At 51.2% G+C, this 25054-nt stretch overlaps 1 protein-coding gene across 2 annotated transcripts in view; it reads left to right on the top strand.

Annotated features, from left to right (window-relative positions):
* The first annotated feature begins 15126 nt into the window (after nucleotides 1–15126).
* GBX1 (gastrulation brain homeobox 1) overlaps nucleotides 15127–25054 on the top strand; it is a 177063-nt gene continuing 167135 nt past the window's right edge. Inside the window, exon 1 of one of the 2 annotated variants that reach the window (XM_086942412.1) lies at nucleotides 15127–15709. In XM_086942412.1, the coding sequence (XP_086798538.1) occupies nucleotides 15304–15709 (406 nt within the window). In that variant the 5' untranslated portion in view covers nucleotides 15127–15303. Of the gene's footprint in view, nucleotides 15755–25054 lie in introns of both variants that reach the window. The other variant, XM_086942413.1, reaches the window with a different exon arrangement.

Here is a 25054-nt window from a genome sequence, read left to right as displayed (position 1 = left end):
GCCACCAGAACTGGTGAGGGGGTAGTATTCCAAAGCGTAGGACACCTTACACGACATGTTTTGATAAAGCCAAACCAAAGTTAGCATTAACCGCGAGGATTATAATGCACTTAAGAGTATATGGTATGGCTATACCATAGAACAGCTATAAGGACATGGTTCCAAAAGCTGCAGACAGGCTCAGCTCATGCTAGAGCACCATCTCACATAAGACCCAGCACTCTGCCTTCAGGATTGTTAAGGCCTGCCATAGGAGTGACTTATAGGTATATATGTGTCTATATGTAATGGTAGGTATAGGGATACTATACCTAAGCAAGGGGTGATTACACGACCTTGCCCCAGGTGAGTGATCAGCCAGTTGTGTCAAAGTGGATGGCCAGCCAGGGGTGGCATAATACATGCTGCAGCCCCTGGAAGGCCTTGGATGCACCTATGCCCTGGGTACCTATGGTACACTATACAGGGGCTCACAAGGTGACCCAATATCCAATTGGAGATGTACCTAAAGTACATGGAGTCCATTTTACAGTGAGAGCAGATAGCCTGGGGCCCTGATTAGCAGGATCCCAGGCAAACTAAGTCGAAAACCAGCTAAACACTAGGCAAAAAGTTGGGGTAACCATATAGTCAGATATCCACCTCCCTACACAACCCCCCCCCCAACGAAAAGAGATAAGGTTATCCTTGACCAGGTATGTCTATATTACCTACGTGGCCATATAAGGAAGTACCTGCACTAGCATGATTACCACCTGTCTCATGGTCCACTAAGCAACCCCTTACCCTAAGGGTATCATAGCGTCTCGCCCATAGGGAATCTATACCTGTGGTGTGTTTTAGCAAAGTAAAAGGCTGGTGTTGAGATGGAGTACTGAAGTGAGGCTCCTCTAATGTAGGGCTCAGCTTCCTCCAATCATCTTCCACCATGTATGCCTTTCTTTCCAGGACTGAGTTGCACTGTGCTCTCAAGGTCAACTTCTGGCTACCTATAGCTGGAGGCTGGGTCCCTTTTGTTGGCTCACTGGAGTGACAGGTCATGTTTGGGGCCCTTAGGTCCCAGGTTTGGCTGTGCCCAACGGAGTCCATCTGGGGGAGGTTCCTAACTAAGTGTAAGGGAGATCTCTCAGGAGTGTTTAGAATGTTCACCTTGCTAGGGCTGCTAGCTTTGGTGCCCCTAATCTGCTGATGGGGGGGTTTTCTGGACAGGGGGCCCTTTGGGGTCCACTGGCCTCCCTGACCTCTACAGCCTTAGGCTGACTGAGGCAGGGTAGAAAGGGACAGGTTACCTGCTCCAGACTGGGTCCCACCTTGGAAGGGTCCACTGACATCAGAGGTTCTGCCAGGCTAGGTCTGACTACCTCTGGGGCAGTTCCTTCACAAGGGGTTGGGGCAGTTCCCTAGGGAGGCTGACTCTCACCTAATGTCTGGTGGGGGGAGACTTTTCTTCCTCCCCAATACTCTCTGTCTGAGTGGAGAGATCCATAGTTTCAGGCTTCACAACACTAGAATCTGTTTGAGTTTGGGCTGTGACCATCACAGCCCTACCAACCTTTTCAGGAAGGAACTCTGTTTGTGTGTGGGCTGTGGCCATCACAGCCCTGCCAACTTTTTCAGGGAAGTTTGCCTGAGCTTGGGCTGTGACCATCACAGCCCTTCCAACCTCTTTAGGAAGGAATTCTGCTTGAGCTGCGGCTGTGGCCATTATAGCCCCACTAACCTTTTCTGGAAGGCCTACTATTTTGGAATGGGTTTCTTGTTCTACCCCAGCCCAGGATGAGATCTCTAGATCATTTCCCAGTAGACAATCTACAGGCAAGTTTGTAGACACTGCCACTCTCTTGGGGCCAGTGTCACCTCCCCAGCTGAGATTTGCTACTCCCATGGGATGATCTGTCTGTACTCCATCAATGTTGATCACCTGATAGGTGACCCCAGGTAAAAGTTGTCCTGAGGGGACTAGGCTGTTAATCGCCATAGTGATGCTAGCCCCTGTGTCTCTATAGGCTTCAACTTTCTGGCCGTTGATGAGGGGCTCCTGCCTGTACTTGCCCAAAGTGTTGGGACAAGCAGTGAAGTTGTCAAACCCCATGCCATTTTCACAGACCAGAGTAGCTATGGTAGGGGACCTGGTTAGGTCAGAGTCCACATGAGTTCCCAAAGTAAACCCAGCCAAATTCTTGGGAGCACTCCTACCACCTGGGGGATTACTACTAATAGTAACAGGAGGTCTGGGAGTATTGCTTGGAGGAACAGTTTCCTTATTGTTGGCTTTTGGGCAACTGCTGTCAGTTTTCCAGTGGCCAGGCTGTCTACAGACATGGCAATAAGGTTTTTTGTGGTTAGAGGAAGTGTTTTGGGACCCGCCACCCCCAGTGGAGTTTTGGGGCCCTGTAGGGGACTTGTCCTTGGATTTATCCCCACCTTTCTCTTGAGGCTTGATAGAATCTTTCTTCTGGTCACCACCCTGATTTTTAGGCCTAATCCAGGTTCTGACCCATTTGTCTGCCCTCTTACCCAATTCTTGTGGAGAGGTCAGTTCAGAGTCCACCAGGCACAGGCACATAACAAGATACTTAATTATCATACAATAAGTTGCACAAAATACAGTTGAGCCCTAGGGGCGTTGCAAAATATATACTAAAATAGTGGTATAAGAACGACGCCACGAACAGGGAGTAGGCCTAGGGCCTAGGGAATCGCTGGGGCTACACTGAACTACCAAAGGTTAGGAAGCAGGAGGCCCACTGGAAGCGTGTGCAGTGTCTTAACACACATGTGAGTTACCATAGGGATACAATGGGAACGTAAGAGTTAGAAACTAGTTAATTTAGGACACTTCCGGATGGACTAGGAGAAAACTACTGAAAACTAGGACACTTGAATAGTCAATACCCACAGGAGCATTGGAGTACTCGCGTTACCTCACCCACAGGAGCCGGGTGCAAAGGTGTCAAGTTGTGTCGGGTTTTGTCGCTGAATCCTATGGAGACCTATAAAAAGATGCTGCAGGCTACCAGGAGAGAAGTGTCCAATTGGATCCAAGGGTGGATCGAGGATGAAGAGTACCTGAAAGCAGAGGGGACAGAGTCTGGGTCACTAGCCAGTGACAAGGAAGGAACCAGGAAGGAACCAGGCGATGTTGTGAAGCAATCAGGTGATGTTGTGAAGTTTGTCTCTGCAGCCACGAGGTACAGGAGGTATCGACGATGACCAGGCGCTGGAATCGAGCTGTCCCACAATGGCTCTAGATGTCTGCGGTGTCGGGACCCGGATTGGATCCAACGAGCCTTGTCAAATGCAACCCACGCAGGAATCGAATATTCGCTTTGAGTCAGACCAGCAAGGTCTGGGGGGCTTCTCTTTTTCAGGGAAGCAGGAGCAAGCCTGGATCAACCAGGACGGCAGTGTAGATTCAAAGGTTCACCTTCACAGAGGCCACTAGCCAATGGGCAAGTGCCCGGAAAGCTACAGCAGGCCCCATGCAGCACTCGTGGAGTGTGGAGGGCTGTGCATCGGTGCAAATGTGGCTCGGTGCTGGGGCTTCTCAATCCCCAATGCACAACTTCGAGGGTGTCTGAGAAGCTGCGCAATTAGCAAGAATCAGGTTTTTCAAGATGTCCGGTCCCACGTCTCTCGTCCCCTCCACGGGTCTCAGCTCCGCTGCAAATGTGGGTCAGGGTCAGAGAAGTTTAGAAATCCAGTTCCTGTATGGCTCTGTGCTCGGGCTCCGGCGGGAGCGTCGACAAAGCAAACCGGCAAGTCGCTGTTGGTGCCTATTTGCACAGGGTGGTCACTCCTTGACCACAAGGGAGATTCTTCAGTCTTCTAGTTGCAGTAGAATGTCGAAGGTCCAGAGTTTTGTTTCAAGTTTCAGTTCAGGATAAATCTAAAGTCTCTAGACTCAGCTCCTAGCTTTATACTGATTAAAGGGGCTGGATTACCTGCTAGGTCCCTCCTATGGGTGGAACCAGGGAAGGGGGTGGTTACACCCCTTTCCCTTCGTCCAGTTTTGCGCCAGAGCTGGAGTGCCCCAGCAACTGGTTCGAACCGGGCTATGCATGGAGCACCTTGTGTGCCCCAGGCAGGGTCTCATTTCATTCAGCCCTCCCTGCCCCAATACACTATGGCCTGTCTGGGGTGGTGCTAGCACCTCCCAAGACAGGAAACCTATTGTCCAAGCCGCCCTCGCTGGAAGGACTCCCAGCAGCAGGAGGTCAGACTTGTGTCTGTGGCAGCAGCATCCATTTTGTGATACTGAGGCTCTAGTTAACTTTAACCGGGATTAACAGGAACAACATGTCCTCCCTCTAGAAGGGTGGAATGCTACCCCCGTTGCCAGAACTGACGAGGGGGTAGTATTCCAAAGTGTAGGACACCTTACACAACATGTTTTGATGAAGCCAAACGGCGAGGATTATAATGCACATAAGAGTATATGGTATGGCTATATCATAGAACAGCTATAAGGATATGGTTCCGAAAGCTGCAGACAGGCTCAGCTCATGCTAGAGCACCATCTCACATAAAACCCAGCACTCTGCCTTCAGGATTGTTAAGGCCTGCCATAGGAGTGACTTATAGGTATATATGTGTCTATATGAAATGGTAGGTATAGGGATACTTTACTGAAGCAAGGGGTGATTACACAACCTTGCCCCAGCTGAGTGATCAGCCAGTTGTGTCAATGTGGATGGCCAGCCAGGGGTGGCATAATACATGCTGCAGCCCCTAGTAGGCCTTGGATGCACCTATGCCCTAGGTACCTATGGTACACTATAAAGGGGCTCACAAGGTGACCCAATATTCAATTGGAGATGTACCTAAAGTACATGGAGTCCATTTTACAGTGAGAGCAGATAGCCCGGGGCCCAGATTAGCAGGATCCCAGGCCAACTAAGTCGAAAACCAGATAAACACTAGGCAAAAAGTTGGGGTAACCACATAGTCAGATATCCACCTTCCTACAGAGCCCCAACACCGGACTACTGGAAAGAAGCCAAAATAATCCCTGTGTATAAAAAAGGTGATAAATCATTGCCCGGGAACTATCGACCCATTCGCCTGATCGACTCATTACAAAAAATTGTGGGGAGATTAATCCTTAATAAAATCCAGGATTGGGTTGAGGAGTACAGCATACTGTCTCCTTTGCAAGCCAGCTTCTGTGCATAAACAAGTACCATAGATCAGGTGTTTTGTTTTGTTTCAATACACTGGAAGGTGGTGCTCCTGGGAAAAGGCAGCATGTATGCTGCCTTTGTGGACCTCCAGTCTATGGGTGACCCTTCTAGAACTAGGGCTGCCCATTGAAGTCTTGACGCTTTTAAAGAGATTGCACAAGGGTAATTACGCAAAAATATGCTGGGGCTCTCAGGGACAGGTGACTGATTCTTTTCCCATTGAGCGAGGGGTGCGCCAGGGACGCCTTATGGCCCCGACCTTGTTCACTGTATTTATTAATGGGATAGTTGATTGTATGACACGTGTGAGCACAGATGCCCCGATTTTAGCAGGGATCCCGATTTTAATGTTCGCGGATGACACATTGATAATTTTGAAGACTCTGAGTGGGCTCCAACGAGCTCTAACAGTAGTTGAGGAATTTTGCTCTGCTCATGGCCTTGAAGTCAATGTGTTGAAAATAAAATGTATGACTTTTAACCAACACAGAGTTTTTAAAGCTGGCATTTTAATGAATAATCTTCCCCTGGAGCAAGTTAGGGAGATCACATATTTAGGGGTGAACATACAGAGCGACCTAAAATGGAACCACCAGATTGATATGGCCACACTGAAACATCGGCAACTATCAGGGGCCTTACGTCTTGAGCATAGCAGGTCCTTTACGAAACCTATTAGACCGGTTCTCCAAGTATATGATGCAAAAGTGGTAAGCTCTGCATTATACGGTGTAGAACTATGGGGGTTAGAGAACTTGTCTAAACTTAGCATGTCAGAAAACAAGTTCTTGCTGTGCATTACTAATCTCCCACAAAGCACGCCTCTGTGTCCGCTGTTTTATGACCTTGGGATAAAACCCCTTCTTGACACCGCTAAGCTAGGCATTGTGTTGTATTGGCGCAGATTGTGGACAACACCAGAACTGGCACCATATGCTGAGGGTTTTATGGACATTATAAAAACCGACACTTTCCACAAGATCAGTTGGTTACGTGGCGTCAAAGATATCCTAGCCAAAATTGGTATGTCAATGCTTTGGGATGACCCTACTACCGCTCGTTTTCCAACAAAGAAGGTCTTAAAAGAAAAGTACTGGGAGATGGTTATATTTAATGCCCTTAGAGTTAGTGATTCATCCTCATTAGCAGGAACATTCCTGGAATCCAAACTCATTCCGAGCTATGAACCATATTGGGACACTGTCACTAAACCACTAGACAGGAAGCTTTACTTCCAGCTGAGAGCGGGCACGCTGCCCCTAAGGTCTTTCACATTGAGGTGAAACAAAGCTTGTGATAGCAATTGTCCTAGCTGCGCGCCCTGCACTGAATCAGTTGCGCACATGTATTTCGCCTGCCCAGCTTATGAAACCCCTCATAGGGTATGGTTAAAGCCCATATGTAGACTCTTGAGGACAAGAAGCAGCCTGGCAGCTGAAAGAATCTTGCGTACTAACACCTCATCCCCAATATTTTTAGCAGTTGCCAAATATCTTGGGTAGATGTGGATAATCAGGTCGAAATTCAACTCTACTTAAAATGTGTATGTAAAATTGAGTTAAAACATTTCTCTGGTTTAATGATTTTAGACATTTTTATAACACAGTGCTCCCCAATAATATGAATTCCTATTTTTTGTGGTTTTTTATAAACTCTTAGACTCACTGGTAAAGTAAGAGATTGCTTCAGGAAACCATGAATTTTCATGAAAATTAATTTGGTACAAGTGTCTTGGACATTTTAGCTCCTTTTTTTACAATGCATTTCAAATTTCGCACATCTGACATATTAAGAAAAAGAATGACACAATATGGCTTTTGTGCAATTATTTGAATATGCCCCTGTATCCAGTGCTCTACTTGAAATCTTCTGAAAACACCACTGGGTTTGGACTCCCCACAGCAAGGCCAAGCCTCAATTTAATAAAGAACTACACACATGCCAATACTGCTACCTGATTCCAACTCTTTTAATCTAAAGCGGCCTTATTGAAAATCCAATAATATGTACCATAGACTATCTTTTTAGACTGAAATTAATCTTTTTTTAGAAAAAAGATTCATTTCTGACTAAAAAGGTGGTCTATGGTACATATTGTTGGATTTTCAATATGGCCGCTCTAGATTAAAAGAGTTGTAATCACGTAGTAGTATTGGCATGTGTGTAGTTCTTTACTACTTGAAATGTTGACTTGACTGCTTTGAGTGATTTTTTAAATGAAAAGACCCACTGCAAATGAGTTTTTCCTTTGTGTGTTAGATGGTATACCCTAACACCCTAACACCCCACTAGGGCCCTTGCAATAAATGGGCAAAAATCCCCATTACCACCAGATTCGGCAACCCCATTGCCATTTCAAAGCCCTTTGGAATTTACAGGCCACTTTCTTCCTTCTTTTCCAGCTTTGTAGCATTTCAACTTCAACTTCAGAGCATTTAAACCTGCAAATCCTGTTTATTGTTGTGGACTCAGATCTGTCCACATTTTAAGTCAGATCTACTGTATTGTTATTGAGAACCTCTATCGTTTATTTAAGTTTCTAGCCCCCAGATTCATCAAACTCAAATTCTGCAAATTCTAAATTGCGAGAAATACCGAATCGCAATTTAGAATTCGCAGAATGGGATTCATGAACAAATGCGATTAAAAAAGTGAATCGCGGGGGGGAGGAGCTACGACACCAACTAAGATGGCCGCATAGTCTCCCGGCTCCGCTGACCTCCGTCCTACGCTCGCTTATCCTGTTGAATATCCTGATCTCCTGCCCCGGGTTCGTGTGGGTGAACTAGTCGGCACGCCGATGGTGCGACCACAGAATTTTTCTGATGTTCTGGGGTGAAATAACATCGAAAATGTTTTGAGGCCTAACCCAGACTGGAAGCCGGGGTCTCGATTGCTGGTCTACCCGGGTCCAAAGTGAACAACAACGGACTGAGGAGAGTGGTTGGGTCCGGTCCTTGGAACTTTTGAAAATTTCTCTGGACTAAGTTGCAACCATCTGCTGCCTGGTGCTGTACCTGAGGTGAGATGACGGGAGGCGCGCGGTGCTGCGTCGCGGGGGGCCCCCGGCCCGGAGGCCCGGCACTAGCACCGCTGGTGCCCCGGGGCGGGGGTCCTGCCGCGCGTTGCTGCGTGCTGCTGGCCCGTCCCTCACGGCTTGATTCTGCTCCGGCGTATCCTGCCCCGGAGAGGGCGCCTCTCCAAGGGGATCGTTATGCCTGCGGAACGGACTCAATGTGGCCCTTCCTTGCGGATGGTAATGGTGGAACTTGCGGCGCTTCGGGCGACGATGAGGGCCCAGGTCAATCGTTTGCTGTCGGCAGCAGATGGGATCATAGGACCGGGAGCAAGCCCTGACTTGATTTTTGAGACCCGGCAGCCGATTTGCCTCCTGTTGGGCGCCCTAGTGGCACATTTGGACCCGGTGCTGGAAGCTGTGCCTGCCCCCGAAGAAATGGAACTCATCGTGTGTGCTGAGATTGGTGACTCTCTTACGTTCTCGGAAACATCGGTCCTACAGTTATCGGAACATTTCACTGCTTCCCCCATCCTGGACACTGTTGGCCCACACTATAATCTGTATCGGAACGAGTCGCACCCCCTCCCCAATCGGTCTCCCAACATGGCGGATGTAACGGTGCTTGGCTTCGGAGACGGGGAGGGACATCGCTTGTGCAAGCCGTGTGCGTTGGGATCTGCTATTCCTCTCCCATTTGCTGGCCCAAGCTTCGGCTGCTACTGTGTGACTTTTGACTTTCCGGGGATGGGGCTTTACTTATCCGAGGGACTCGGCAACTTTGATGGACGGGGCCAAGGCTGAGATTGTGGGTTGAATTGTGCATGATGGATCTATTGGTAACGGGACTGCTTCATTAACAGACGGATTCCGGGGTGGGGGGTTTATAGTTCCCCCCGGGGTATTTTTGTATGGTGGACAACTTTATTCGTGCTGGCTTAGGGGGGCCCCCCTTTGTTAGGGCGGGGGGGAGAGACCGGGAGCGCAGAGACTATCGCCCTCCTCCACTTCCCCGTTGGGTGGGGTTTCCTTTCTTTCTCCTTTTTCTCTGTTTCTTCTATATTTCGGGTTTGGTTCTCGGCCGACAGGCACACTGCTGGGTGGGGGGCGTAGTCATCTGCAGGGGTGCAGGGTGGGGGGTTGGGGGAGGGGATTTTTTGTTTTTATTTTGTTTCTATGGCCTTTGTTCTTTTCTCTTATCTTTCTTTGTCTTTTTCTTTTTCTGGGTCAGTGCAGTGGGCTTCCTTTGATATCAATCATTGCTTTTTCATCTGTGCCTCAATTTTCGTGGTGTTCTCTGGGTCTTAGGGCAGGTGACTAGCAGGCGCGAATTGACTGTAATATTCCTTCATATCCTGAACCGCCTGTTTCAGCGCCATTGATTTGACCGATTACTGTTTACTGTTGACACGTTTCCTATTCTGCTTGCCATTTTTCGCTGCTGGGAAATTGTTCGGCACCTGATCCTTCCATCCTATACTATAAAATGAAAACCTTTTATATCCTGTTTTTCTAATTGTGCTATTCAGTGACCAAGAGTACGCTAGCATGGTGATTCTGCTCCCCTACGTGCTGCATGTGATTTAAAATTTGCTCTCTGCTAATCTAACTGCTTAGCGGCCAGCCCCAGGGGTTGTAGGCCCATACTTGTATTTGGTTGAAATGTCAATAAAGGTTTTTAAAAAAAAAAAAGCGAATCGCATTCGGCCGCAATTCCCGATTGCGATTTTGCCAAAATCGCATAGAATTTGCAGAATCTGCCATTTTCCATGTTGAAATTGCGATCTCGCAATTACCAAAATCGCAAATTGCGAACTCGCTAATTGCGCGATCACAAAAACGGGAAGTCGCATTTCGAGCACAGTGATGACATCACAACCAGGAAGCAGGCAGTTCCCTCCCTCATTCTGCATACTGAGCCTGAAGTGGAAGCAGCACTGTCCAGAGCTCCACTCCAGACCACCTCCAGCTCAAATTCAGGAGACACCCCACAGCAGAAAATGTCCCAGAAAGCAGCAGGGAGCGGTTCCTCAGGAATGAAACAAAAAATCTAATTCTCAGAGCAAGAATTGGAATACCTAATTGAGGGAGTGAGCAAAGACCATGACCGGCTCTTTCGGAAGGACTCAAGGAGGGTGCCTGAGGCGGACAAAAGACGCATTTGGATGCGCATCCGCGCCAAAGTAAATTCCGTGGGAGTGACCCAGCCATCCATAGATGAATTGAAGAAGAGGTGGTATGACCTCAGAGGGCGTGCCAAGGAGAAGATTGCAGAGAGGCTGGGGGAGCGTGTCGCAACAGGAGGAGGAGAGCCCACTGTACCACCCAACACCCCACTGGAGGACCTTGTGGAGGACACGCTGAATCCCGGGGCATGCGTGGGGGTACCCCGGCTGGACTCCTCCCGACTCATCCAAGAATCCCAAGGTAAGTGCCATGCGACTGCGACTCTGTCCCCTAACAATGGCCATGACCGCAGAGCTACCCATTAGAAACCCCAGTAATGTAGCCCATGCACACCAGAAAAGCCCTATTGCATTGTGGGACATGTAGTCTGACCACAATTTCCATCTAGTCCCATACAGCCAGACCTGTCCAGTGAGAGTCAATCCTACAGCCAGTCAGGGAATGGTAGCCTGCATGCATGTAGCAACCTTCCATGTGCAAGATACATGTCATTAATCAACGTCCACTTTACATCACAGGTGGCGCTGAAGAACCCAGCACTGATAGTAAGGCCCTGCAAATAGATGACAATCCTGAGGACACCGAGGGAGACGTCCATCCTTCCCCTCAACCAGGACCATCTGGGCAAGCACCAGCAGTAGTACCACCACCTGCCCCTGTGGACAGGGCCACCTCAGCAACAACAGGCATGCCACAACCGCACCGTGTGACACCCATGCCAGTGGCACTGGCAACAACAGCTGCAGCACGGAAAAAAACACGGCGCACAGCCACTGTGAGAACACAGTCCAGCGGATTGGTGAGGGAGCCGCGTGACACAATACCCAGCGCCAACAGGGGGGTGAATGTGCGGGTACCTGGCCTGTCAATTGAGCGCCGTATGCTCCGCATACACCAGAAGCAGGCACGTCATCTTGCAGCCATTAACCTGCAGCTGCACAAGACTGCAAGGAATGTGGGACAGCTCTCTGACAGAATGGAGAGGATGACCACTGCAGTGGAGGAAAACACCCAGGCCATGTTGACCCAGCGGGACGTCAACCGGCGCCGCCACCGCCAGCTGCTGACCCGCCTGTCTGCGTACACATGCTCAAACCACATCATAGGGAATGCCACCTCCCAACTCTCACGACGCTCGTTGGCCATGCAAATACAAATGGTGCAATGCTGCCAGGATGTCGCTAGGGCACTGGAGCAAGTCACCACTGCAGTGCAGGGTCTGCAGGCGACTGACCATGGCCAAGCAGGTGGGGGGGGGATGACGCAAGTGAGGGCAATTCAAGCCACAGCAGCCAATTGTTGCCACTTGTGACAGTACCCCGCCGCAGCACCAGGCCCACTGCTGCCTCACGGACAAATGCTGAGGAAGAGGTGGAAAGGCGACTGGGCGCGTCCGCCCGGAGGCGCCATTGACAATTTATTTCGTACCATGCAGGGCCATGCTGATGAGACAAGCATGCCCTCCTCCATACATGGGGATGTATGACTCAATACAGCTCTCATGTAACTGTAAGAAAAAATGCCACATTATTGTGAAAAAAACAATAATATATATTCAGTACCAGTTAATTGTCATGCATGAGTGAAGTGTTGGGTGAGGGGAGTGGGTGCACTAGAAACAGTTAATTGTGATTTGGTTGTGGCGCCTGTGTCCTTCAGCAGGATTCTCACCGCGTGCATGATGCACATGTGCAGGTTGGCGGTTGTCCCCTTCCGACTCACTGCCAGAGATCTCTACAGGTATCCTGCGCTTGGTAGCAATGTTGTGGAGTATTGCACACACGGCCACGATGCGGCAGCAGACCTAAGGCTTGTATTTGAGGGCCCCACCAATCTTGTGAAGTATGCGGAATCGGCTCTTCAAAAGCCCAAATGTCCTCTCAATGCACTTTCTTGTGCATATGTGTGCAGCATTGTAACGCTGTTGCTGTGGTGTGGCAGGGTTGAGGTATGGGGTGAGGAGGTATTCACGGAGACGGTAGGCGCTGTCACCTGAATGAAAGGAGCAGAGGGTGAGTGCCTGTTATGCGCAGCTACATGGTGACAATGTACTATTTGGTGGCATGTGTACTTACCTAGTATGCGTCCTTCGCCAAAGTCTCCCCTGGCCAGTCGTGTGTGCATGCTGCTGTGCCGGAATATGAAGGAGTCATGTGTGCTCCCCAGGTATTGTGCCACTATGTCCGTGATGATTGTCTTTGCGTTGCACACCATCTGGATATTCAGGGAGTGGTAGGACTTGCGGTTCCGGTACATCTATTCTGTTTGTGCAGGTGGGCAGATGTGGATGTGGGTACAGTCAATGCATCCTATTACATGTGGGAATTGCGCAATGTTGTAAAAATCAAGCTTGGTTTGATTCAAGTCTTGTTGGGTGGTCGGGAATGTGATGTAATGGTGTAGCCGGGTCAGCATTGCCTCCAGGAAACTCCTTAGGCAGCGGGACATGGTGCTCTGGGATATCCCCCCTGCAACGGCAACCACCCCCTGAAAGCTTCCGGAGGCCAGGAGGTGCAGGCTGCACAAGACCTGGACATGGGTGGGTACGGCATTGTTCCTCCTTGTTGGGTGCTGCATCGGGGGGTCTAGGTCCCGGATCAGCTTAGTGATCATTGCCCCATTCAGGAGGTACTTGGAGTAGATTTGCTCTGCAGTTTGGCCCAGAAGGGTGATCCGCTGGCGGAATATTCGCTCCTGGATCCTGCGTCTGTTCCTTGCTGCAGCCGGGAGCCTTTGCGGCCTGACCACCATGTAGAGTCCTGGCATTGTGAGAGTCCTCATGCTCCTACGGTGTCTCCTTAAGTGTGTTTGGTCAGGCCTGCACCTGTGGCTAGTTTATTTTTTTTTATTATTTTTTTTAATTCATGGTTACCACCTGGTTTGGGTTCTCCTTAAATTGCACGTCACAAATAGCGATTTTCTGATTTTTCGCAATTTGCGAGTTTTCATTAATTGCGTTAGCGATTATTTAGCGAGTTCGCAAAATATTTCGCAGAATCCATGGATTCTCGCTAAATCCGATTTTCTATAGGGGTTCCTCCAAGATTCTGCGTATTATTTTGCGATTTTGTGGTAATTATTTTGCGAATTCGCAATTTTGGACTTTTTCTAATCATGAATTGCTTTTCTTTTGATTGCGATCGCAATAGCTCATTCGCAGCTATTGCGATCACAAATTTGGTTGAGGAATCTGGCTGTAGATCTCATAACTCACTGCTATGACATAGCAACAGATGACTCTTGGTTCTGTGTCGCAGCCCAGTCTGAGCACCCACTGCCAGTCGCCTACCTCAGCGCATCTCCTACTGCGCCCCTGTGAGGGCTGAAGTTGGAGGGACGACTCTGGTCTCCGCAATAGATCAGAGCAGAGTCGGGGAGGGAGGGGGGCGAGTCGTGTGCCATTAGAACAGTAATTAGCACCCCGGACCGACTCTGGTGCTAATCAAGCCCGGTTCACCCTCGGCGCACCCTGTGCTCTCGTAATCAGGCAGGGCAGTTCGAGAGGCAGCACCCCTGGGCTGAATGGGGCTAATCAGCGCTGGAAGGCGGCAAATCAAAGCAAATTAACAGTCAAGGGAGCTTGAATATTCACCCCGGGAGGGGCCGCAGTCTGCCCCTGCTCACCCCTCCCTCTCGGTCCGCTCCTTGACTCTCTGCCCAGGCCCAGTCACACTCCGCAGTACCCACAGCACACGTGGCGCAGGGGAGGAATTAAACAACCAGCTCTGCCTAATTAGACCTTATTAATCAACACAATGTGCATGAAATTAGACTCTTTCAGAAAAATATTCCACAGAGGAGACTTTCTCCTTCGGGGGAGTGGCTTTTTCCAGAGGCCGCCCGTGCCCGGGGAGAAGGCCGGGTCCTCCCGCAGTCTGGACTGAGGAGGCCTCTCGCCCTTCACTGGAGTCACCGCGGGTCAATAGCTGGGGCTGCTTGTTTCTGAACGCACTTTCTCCCTAAAGCCAGCTCCCAATATGATCCGGGCGGCCGTGGTGAACGGAGTCACTTGCCAAGTTTTTCTTCGAGCTGCTTCCCCTTAACTTGTAAGCACCGGGACTGTCTGGTGAGTGCTTTTGCCCCCTCTCCCAGTACAGAGATTTGAAGGCAATAAACCCCGAACCGCCCCAGCCCTCCCTCCCCGATTTATTCTGGGGACCTCTTTCTTTTCATTGAGTCACTTCCACCCTCTGTAACCAGGGGGCGGGAGATACTCACAGGGGGCTTCACTCACTTCCCATTGATCACTATCATAATGTTTACAATTCCCCCCAGGAAGCAAAGAGCTGGACACCGAGGGCGAGGGGACCAGAACCCAAACATCTGCCTGCGCTCTGCCCCTCGGCTTCTGCCTGTCTGCCCCAAACTCCCACAAAGACGCCTTGTTCAGACGCCGAGCCTAAGTCATTACCAATCATCAATCAGCATTAATAATAGCTGATTAGACTGGCGTGGCTGGGGAGGGGGCTCCCCGGGAGCAGCAGGCTGTCCCACTCCGTGCCAAAGAGGCGAAGGGGCCTGAATGAGGAAGCCAAGCGTAATTTGAGGAAGATGGATGAGGCTGCAGCGTGACACCCTCCGCCCCCCTCTTGTCCTGATGAAGATGAGCTGGGAGGGAGGGAGGCGAGAGGCCGTGAAGCAGTGCGGAGTGTGAGAGGAGGGCAGAGGGAGCCGTGCAGGTGCAGCAGGAGCGCGCCGCGTGTGCCCCCAGCCTCCTGCCCCGCTGCCTGTCCTCGCCATGCCCGCTGCCGCCTCCGGAGGGGCCCCGTCCGCACTCCACCCGTCTGAGGCTGTGAGACTGATTCTTTGAAGTTTATTCCAGAACTAAAGAAAGGGACTTTGCGCTCGGAGAGTACTGGAGGCCTGAGCGGCGCTGCCCCGGGCTCGCACCTGTGGCAGAAGTTCCAGCGCGCAGCCATGCAGAGACCCAGCGGCCCGGGCACGGCCTTCTCCATCGACTCCCTGATCGGGAGCCCGCAGCCACGGCCCGGACACCTGCTGTACACCGGCTACCCCATGTTCATGCCCTACCGGCCCCTGGTGCTGCCCCAGGCCCTCTCGCACGGCCAGCTGCAGTCCGGCCTCCCGCCGCTCGCCCCCCTGGCATCGTTCGCCGGCCGTCTCTCCAACACCTTCTGCGCCGGCCTCGGGCAGGGGGCCCCGTCCATGGTGGCCCTGACCACGGCGCTGCCCAGCTTCAGCGACCACCCCGAGAGCTTCTACCCGCCCCAGGAGCTGCCGGCGGGCCGGGGCAACCCGGAGGCTGGCTGCCGGAGGCAGCGGGAGGCCGCCGACCTCGAGGAGCTGCAGCCCCGGGAGAAGGGCTCGGACTCGTTGCACTTCCAGGACTCCTTCTCCAGCCTAGCAGGTAGGTGGCCAGGGCCCGGGGGCGGGAACCGGCGCGCCTTCCGCGGGGTCCGCTGGGGCGCCAGGAGTCTCGGTGTTGTTTGGAACAGAGTGGGACGCAAAATAAGGCAATGGATGATGCATTATCACTAGCGAGGTCTTCTGCAGGACACAGGGGGAGGCCGGAGAGTGTCTCGCATGCAGGTAGGCAGCTGCGCCTGAGGTTAGTACCGGCGTGTGCTGGAGACGAGACTCTCCACAGAACCCCAGTCTGCCTGCCCCCCCGGCTCCGCACTGGTCCTGGGGCCCCTGTCTGCAGCTCCCGTCCAGGGCCCAGCACCACAGCAAGAAGGTGCCCTGCTGCCACTTTACACCAACCCCACCTACACGTTTGAGAGTATCGCGATTTTTAATTGTGCAGGCGGCGCGCCCTCACCTTTTATCTTGCGCACATTTGGTGTGAGCCGCTGACAGTGAGTTGGAAACGTGTCGCTGGGGGCCATCCTCAGGCAGGGAAGTTTAATCACCTTCAGGGAGCTCCATCATTTTACGTGTCCAAAGAGCTGTGCCAATGAGTTCTTTTTACACAATTGACAGGGACGTAAAATGGTCAGTAAGGGGAGAGGTCTTCTCAGATTTACCAACAATCGCGCTGGTGAAAGCAGGGCAGGAGGGGCCCTTAAGGTCCACTGGGAAGGGAGAGGAGTGCGGATTGTGAGGGGGACTTATAACTCAATATGTTGTAAAATAATATTTAAGACTTTTAAACCAGAGACCAGTGTGGCGTGTGTTTGTATGTAAAAGTCCCCAAGTGAAATCGACAAACACCTCACCATATCCAATTTAAAGCGCGTGCACCCAACTATTTACTACTGAGCTTCAACTACTACAGAATACATTTATTAGAAGGGATTACCCCCCCCCCCCCCCACACACACACACACACACACCCCCAACTACATTGCGCTATTGATAATTGACAGTCAGTCAGTACGAATTCTTCTTCTCTGAAATCTGCATTTTCGAAACCGTAATTAGCAATTGTATATATTTGTGGAGCGTCCACCATCATCACCAACTAAGATGAAACTTTTGACAGCAGCTTGTAGGACTTTGCAAGTGGTAGGGTGCTTGTCACGGGTCTGGGACAGGTCCACAGCGCCTAAGGATGCTTGGATGAGGAGCCGGCTGGTTCCGTCTAGGGGAGTTTCCCTGAACAGAGCAGAGAACCCCCTTGTTTCCGACCCTGAGAGCGGCTAACCCAGAGACAAGCCTCTAGAGCATTGTGACCCCAGCGGGAGAAATTATTCTATTTTTTCGCTCCCTTTTTGTCACAGCACAGACTGCTCCTCACACAGCGAATTGTAACTTGCTGCTTAAATGCTGGCTGTTATCACTCAGCAAACAAGCGCTGACTTTACCAACCAGGAAAGTGAAAGGCTAAGTCTGTTGTCTGCCTGGCAGTGAAAGCGCACTTGTGGAGTAAGTCGCTGAAAGCAGTAGGACACCGAAAGCCCGCCCGGAGTAAGGCGGTAATACCCTCGCGGTATGTCATGTTTGCGGTATTCTGGAGAGACGGCATTGAGAGTCCTGGGGGCGCCCGGGGCTCCCTCGCCAGACAGGAGGGGCCCTGGGGCGGCCCGGGACGGGGGCCCCCTCGCCAGACAGGAGGGGCCCTGGGGCCGCCCGGGACCGGGGCTCTCTCGCCAGACAGGAGGGGCCCTGGGGCTGCCCGGGACCGGGGCCCCCTCGCCAGACAGGAGGGGCCCTGGGGCTGCCCGGGACCCCCTCGCCAGACAGGAGGGGCCCTGGGGCTGCCCGGGACGGGGGCTCCCTCGCCAGACAGGAGGGGCCCTGGGGTTGCCCGGGACAGGGGCTCCCTCGTCAGACAGGAGGGGGCTGCCCGGGACGGGGGCTCCCTCGCCAGACAGGAGGGGCCCCAGGGTTCCCTTGCTATCCGCGTGCACAGAGTAGACGCCGGCTTTTGGGGATACGTAGGAGGGAGGTTTCGAATAAAATAGAGTTTAATTTGCCTATTAAATGGAGTTGAAGAGGAATATATTTTGAGCGGGAGAACTCAAATAAAGCAATTTTTTTAAAGCGTTGGCTAGGATTGCAGTCAATTTGTCATCCCACCGATGTGCTGGCCCCAGAAAAAGGCCTGTTTAGCTCCTCCCTGAATAGGTAAGATTTGGGGTGCTCGTGCTGTTTGTATGAATAACTTAGCCGGCTTCGAACGCCTCTGATCGGATTCCATCGGCCCCTCGCCGAGGAGGGTGAGAACTTGAAAAAGTGAGAATGAATGAAGTGGGTGGTTAGACTGCTCCGGGGGCTGGAAAGGCTCGGTTGGCCGAGGGTTGCCCTCAGCTGCTGAGCGAGACCTCCGGGCTCTCTCCGCCGAGCGTGAATGCGTTTCAAGAGTTGCATGGTGGAGAGCAGCTGCCGAAGGCAGAGGAGCTGGGAGAATGGCACGGAAGGCTGGCATGGGCATGTCCTTTCTTTGAGGGTGCCGAGGGGACCCGCAGAGAGTGCCGCGTCTGTAGTAGGCGGAGGAAGAAGCGCTGCGGACGCTCACGTGCGCCAGGTGAGCTTTTCATGGAATAAGGGCCGGGTGCGGGGGAGGCAGGGACGAGGTCGAGGGGCAAAAGGAGAGGCGTGGGGGGACATGCTGGGGGCATCAGGGGACGGACGTGAGTGGCGCAAGTTAGACGAGGCACAGAAACAGTGTTGGGGAAACGGAGTTAAGAATTAAATATGGGGGGAGGCAAAAAGGACTGGAGGTATAAGGGGGCGAAGAAAATCTATATTTCTGCGGTGGAAGCAAGAGTGGAGGGTGGGGAGAGTATGATGCAAGGCGGTAAATGTAAGTAAGAGGGCAGGGCGAGAGGCGATCGAGGGAGAGCCTGCGAGCAGAAGGTGCGATGGATCGGGGGTAAGTGACGGGAGGTGACAGCGAGTAGTGAAGCTGTGCATCAGTGCTGTACACCGAATCTCGGCTAGGTGCTTCCAGGCGCTACAGAATGTTTCCTTTTTAATTAGCCACTCTGACTGATTCCTAGTGTTGGAAGCCAAACCAGAGCTGAGTGAAATACATGAATTAGTGCAAGATAAAGCCATATTAATCAAGGGCGTAGCATGAGTCTCACTTCTGGTGCCCGGGCCACACGGCAACTACTCCCCTACTTTAAAAAAACGAGACCATTTACGAATGCTTTGGTGGAACGGATATGGCAGGTGACTGTGGAAATGGGGGCGTGGCGTGGGTCTGATTGGCGGGGCAGAGTTAGGGACTGGGGTGGAACAGACCCTAGGGCGATGGCAAACATGAGTACTTATGAAAGTGTAACCAAACAGTGGCAGGACCAAATCACAAAACCATGGCGGCAGCCGCAGTCAGGCGGGGCGGCGAAAGGGCCCCACACGATGGGAACCATAACGCCAAATGCTGGTGGCGTAAAGTTTCTGGCTCGCTCTGCCATTGGACAGGATCCCGGGAGCGCGTCATCAGAGGTGCAGCGTCGTGATCCGGGGGTCGTCGCAGGTCCTGTAAAGTCCTCTGGGTTGTTTGGCGTTCACCCTCTTTACCTCCATGACTGGGCCGCTGTGCTTAACCTGCCCACCCTGGCCACTTTCCTTTACTTTTGCTCTTGGATAGCGGCGTTCTCGAAGTGTTTTTATGAATTCTGTAATTATTATTTCATGTATGCTATGAATCTGAACATGTCGTACATGTTTGTAGAGAGGACAGGGTCAGTACTGCTCCAGCTGTTAATCAGTGCTATTAGGGACGTCACATCCCGTAGCTCGAGGCCTGCAGTCCCTGAGGGGGGGAGTTAGCAGGGTCCGTGGCACTCCACGGGAGTCTGCTGACCCCCGGGTCCCCAACCCGGGAACCCAGCGGACAAAAAGCGGGACTGGGCCCAGGGTGGGCGTCTACTGACTGTCGCCGGTGGTCGACCCCCAGAGTGAGGATGTTCAAGTCTTGGCCCTCAAGCACGACGCAGGATTGGCATCTTACCCTATCATTTCAAGGGTCGTGCACGTGTTACACCTGCACTCATGCTTGCCATGCAAATAACCACGGAGGCCTCTGAGTGGGGACAGTGCTGGCCTCATCTGTTTTAGTCAGATGTAAATACATTTCTTATCAGAATAATGCCGATTTAGCAAGATTCTATTTATAATAATGTGTTTGACGAGTTTAAAGTGGTTATGAAAGCGAACGAAAGTCTATGTAGATAAATACAACCTATATTTTTTGGGAAAATGCGTATTTGGGTTGTAAGTACATTTTAAGTAGAACGGGGGTCCCTGCCTGGCCAGTGCTTACCCTCAGACCTGGAGCCTGTGCGGAGTGAGGTTGGAGGGACAGGTCACGGTGCGAAGAGGGCAGAGGCGGCTGGGCTCGGACAAGTGCACGGGTTCAGGCACCGCTGGCGCACTTCAATCATTAGCATGGAAGTAGCACGAAGGGTGAGTTGATGTGGGTAGCAGCAAGCTTGAAATGATGGTCGTATACCCTACAAGGCAAAAAACGCAGCCCAGACGACCTGCCGACACGATTAACTCACCAGTGAAGGGGGTGTCCCCTGGTCCCTCATAGTAGAAATACTGAACTCAACAAGCAAAAGTTACAAATACATATTTATTTTTGCCCCCGACATTGGATTTCTTACCCAGAATCATGTGGGCATAACTACTTTCCTTTATGTTCAAGAAAGTCCTGATAATCTGTTTTCAGAGTCCCTCAGGGATGAATGTATTTACCACAACTCTTGTGAAGCCCCGCCCACCAGTGACTGCTCCCCGAGATTGTGCGCCGTTACATGTGGATGGAGTGCGCCATTACCTTAACGGTAGGCCGCACTTTCCACAGGGCCCTGTCTGAGTGAGAAGGCAGGTGGCAGGAAGGGTGGCATTGGGGTGTGTGGAGGGGAGAAGGGGAATGTGAGGTGGTGTCAACGCTGGCGCGGACGAGGGCGACCCTGGAGGCCATGCTAGCGAGCGCCGGTGGACGTGAAACTGGAGGTAAAGATGGCGGTGAGAATTGGGGAATACGGAGGGCAGAACGGGAGGTGCGTAGAGCAGCAACGGAGTTGGAGTCTTGTAATGCCTTCGCGGGTGTGTCCATGACTAACCATTTGAACCCTTTGGTCTTTTCTACTTACAATCACCAGGGCCTTTTATAACTCGGGTCCCCTTTCCCTAAGGTCTCTGTGATTTGTAAATGTCTTTGCTGTTGTGGGACAGCAATGAAAGAGTGTCTCTCCTTCTAGGACGTGCCATTTCTGATATTGACATGCATTTGACCCGGTTTGTTGGTCTGTACCAAGGAAGTGAGATGCGCACGTGTCTGTGCGTTCCTTTTGCTGTGACCTCAAAGTGAGGGTTCAAACACTGACGGGGCTGACTTGGCCCTCATCCTACTGAAGTGAACACAACTGATCCTGGTTTAAATGAGGGGGTGGCAGAGTGTGGTGAATGTTGCCTCGAAACAAGGGTTGAGCTTCAGGTTGGAAGCGCGAATCTTGGCCACGCCTACCTTAGTCTACCAGCCTTTCCAGGTTGGTAAATTCAGACCCATTACATTGGGTATCACTAACAAAAGTTACTTGGAGCTCTTACACATTCATTAAGAGCAGTTCGTAACGCCATATAAAACAAGCTACGAAGCGACAGCTATGCCTATGAAATGCTATGCGGCAGCGCCTTCTGCAAAGGGTGCATCTGCAGATATTGATACAAAATACGCCACCGCCTGCAGATTGAGCAAACCACGTTTTTTATTCAAAATGCGTGAATCATTGCACCTGGGGCTCAGTGCCCGGCATGACGGTGCAAAGGGAAACCCGTAAGCTCTCGGCTACTGGTTACTGTGCACTGGCGTGCAAAGAGGGGCGGTTTATGATAGTGTCAGCATCACCTTCACGGACTGGGGGGCTTTATCGGCAAGTTAAAGCCGAAAGAGTTCGCTTCAATGTTAAAGGGGCGGGAAGGTATTACTTGTATGTCATGAAAACAACTGTTATTGGACACTTCTTCAAGTAGTCGGTATCTCGAAAGTGCACCCTAACAGGGCCCCAAACGTGTCCGACCTCCTTTTGAAAGGTGGAAGGGCTCAAATCCTAAAGATGTCTCCGACACAAATGAATGCACCGAGCCTGGCTTCTAAGGAGCCGGCGATAGAAAGCAACCGTTTATTCCTGCACGGCCCCTTGTTTCTGGATTTAAAAACATCTGACTCGAGGCTGTTTTACTAGTTGCCGCTTTCATCTCCTGCACGTCACAGCGCCGAAATGTCCCTTCAGGATCGAGTCGTTGCGCTATATCAAGATCAAATGAGCATTACATAACATAACTGGGACTCGATGAGCAAATAAAACCGTTTTATTCCAAGGGCTATTTCTTAAGGAGCGCGTGTACCCTGTATAGCACCCCACTCTCTCCTGAATGAGGAAATATAAATGTAGTTACATAATATTTATCTAATAATATGCCGCATAGTTTGAGATTCCATGACGCATAAATAATTCAAACTCTCTTAGTAATCTTCGAGGCGCTTCAGAAAGCAACTCCTTTCACTTGCTGTGCGCTCAGTAGCTAATTAAAAAAGTAGTATTGTTTCTACACCTAGAATAACCACACAGAAGGAAGAGCGACTGGAATAAAACGCAATATTCGAATTGTTTCCGACTGCTGGTGCTGCACAGCAGTATCTGAAGACGAGGGGAGGGACCAGGGACCGCAGCGCGCGCTTCTATACGGTGCAGCTATTTATGCGGTTGTATATTCTGAAGCAGCGCATTCATTCAACAAGATAACCCGTGTCCTCACCCAAAACAGTGGCTTCTTTTTCCGCGCTGTGCTGTGGTGAGGAACTTATCCTGAGCTAACTGTGTGTTCAGAAAGTGCAATCGCATAGAAACAGGCGCACCGCTGTGCACGGGGGTGAAAGCGCACTACACGATAAACCCTGTATAATAATCGCAATTTTAGGAAGCTAATACTTTTTTTCTATACTGAAAATCTGTAATCCAAAACTCTACACGCTAACCACTGGCATCTCCCGTGATCTGTGAGTGGGGAGTTCAAAAGCTTCCCTAGGCGCTCTTTATCTTTCCGAGGCCGATATCAAGAACCTTAAAGTGGGCAGTAGTAACACCTGTGGTTTACAGTGCTGACGCCAGAGACGGGGTAGACCGTGCGGTTTTGTTCCTTTAAGAACACGGCACGTGTGGACACCTACAAAGTAAGTTTGCATACATCAAATATGATTCCTACAATATGTAGATGGCCGCCCGTAGCGTACAAAGGATGCCAGAGGGACGGCCTGGCGCATGCCATCTGACTTCTGTTGGGGTGGCAAATACCGCTGCCTTCTGGTCCCGGCGCCACTGCACCAGCTGCACCAACGGCAGCTACGCCCTACTGCCCCATTTCCTTAAGGTGGCCGGTCGTGAAGAAGTCAGAGAAGCCGGGTTTTACACTCCCTGCAGGTCACGGCGAATAAATACGTCACTTCCATTGTTTCTCCTCCAGCACAAAAGTCCACTTATTGGCTTTTATAAAAGCGCAGTTTTACCCATCATCTTGCTGATCCGAAAACCCCACAGAGACCCCCTTTTATCTTATGTATACTCTTTGTTGTGCTGCGTATTCCTGTTGCACGCTTCAGTCTTCTCACAGGTAACACCAGTCCTCTAGGGGGCAATACATGCTGCCCCGCGGCGGAATGAAGTATGGAGACCGCGGCGGCACCTGAGGGTGGCGAAAGGATACGAAGTGTGTGTCGGCGTAGCCGTGAGAAGTGACACAGGCTCCAGGGTGAAGGCGACTGGGGCTCCGGGGGGCTTGGAAGCGGCAGGCTGGTCGGGGTTCACAAAGGGCCCGAGGCGCACACCTCTGCTCCGCCTGGCAGTAACTGAAGCCGACAGAAGGGCGACAACGTCCTGTCTGTAATGACGGAAATATTTCAATTATCTTTCCCATCTTTTGTTGTGAACAATTAAGCGCTGCTTGCATCTGGCCGCGACCGCGCCATTTGGATACTGTTACTAAACAAAATAAATACATTTGGGACCTCTTCATTGCCAACGATTTCTTTTCTTGAGTGCTCTATTTGAAATGTTTTGTTTTCCATCAAACGTCTACGAGAGATGTTCTATTTGGGAAAATAGTGTCTCTAGTCCCATGTACCCCAATTCGCTAAAATGAGGGCCGGCTTTCAGGAAGTGCGAACGGTGCGGCCGCACCGGGCGCTGACTCGTGGAGGTGGGCGCTGACCCTCGAGGGTGCGACGTGTTTAGAAATAACTTATGATTGGAGAGATAAGGGGCACTTTTGCCTGGCGGTAATGAGGGTATCTTAGAAGGAGGTAACGTGGGAGAGCGCCAAAAATGATAGTCGCAACGGGCGCCACCCGCGCTAAAGCCGCCATGACCAAAACCGTGGCTCCTGCGCAATCCGCTCAGTGGGCCTGTCGAGCGTCGCGAGGATCCTAGGCAAGGACACGCCAACAGACCAGGCCCCAGCCAGCGATTTTTTTTTTTTTATAGATGACACCATCTCAGGTTGTATTTATTAGCACGAAATTACAAAGGGAAACATTTAAAAAACGTAATAATGTATTATTTGATTGAAAAAGCAGCGCATCTAGATTGAGTTCCATTACTGAGTAACCTAGACAGAAGAATTTGTGAACATCATCCACCCTGGGCACCTTTTGTGAGAACTTTGCCCGAATCCTCCTTCCAAACCATTCTGAGCCCCACTTGGGATTGTGAATGCCCACCAGAATCTTGACCACTGGGTCTCCCCTAAGCGCAGGCACTGTCCATCCTCAGCCCCCTGTATGAAACAAACAAAAAAACAACCTCCAAATGCCCCCTTTTGAGGTCCAGATGAAATACACAATTATAATATGTATTCGATGCAAACATGAGATGCGATCAGAAGGTCCGGCGCCAATCAGGAGCCCTTCCCGCCACAATCTGACACGGCGCACCTGCATTCAATCTAATTCTGAGACACCCAGACTTGTGCTGCAGAAGAAAATAATTGCACACGGGGTTAACTGCTTCCCCTATGCATGCACGTCATCAGTATGGAATGCAGCTCTCTCCCTTGAGACAACCAGGGACGTAGCTTCCACCGGTGCAACAGGTGCAGTGGCTCCTGGTCTCAGAGGCCTGGGGGTCCCACTGAACCCTGACTATTGCTGTATGTGTCAACCAATCAATATACACGTTATACGGTTTTAAGAATAAAATACAAAAAAGCAGCGCAAGCCATAGGATAACATATCTAATCAAACCCATCCTCG

This window comes from Lissotriton vulgaris, chromosome 10, assembly GCF_964263255.1.
Source record: "Lissotriton vulgaris chromosome 10, aLisVul1.2, whole genome shotgun sequence".
Classification (NCBI taxonomy): Eukaryota; Metazoa; Chordata; class Amphibia; order Caudata; family Salamandridae; genus Lissotriton; species Lissotriton vulgaris.
This window is presented reverse-complemented; position numbering and strand designations above follow the sequence as displayed.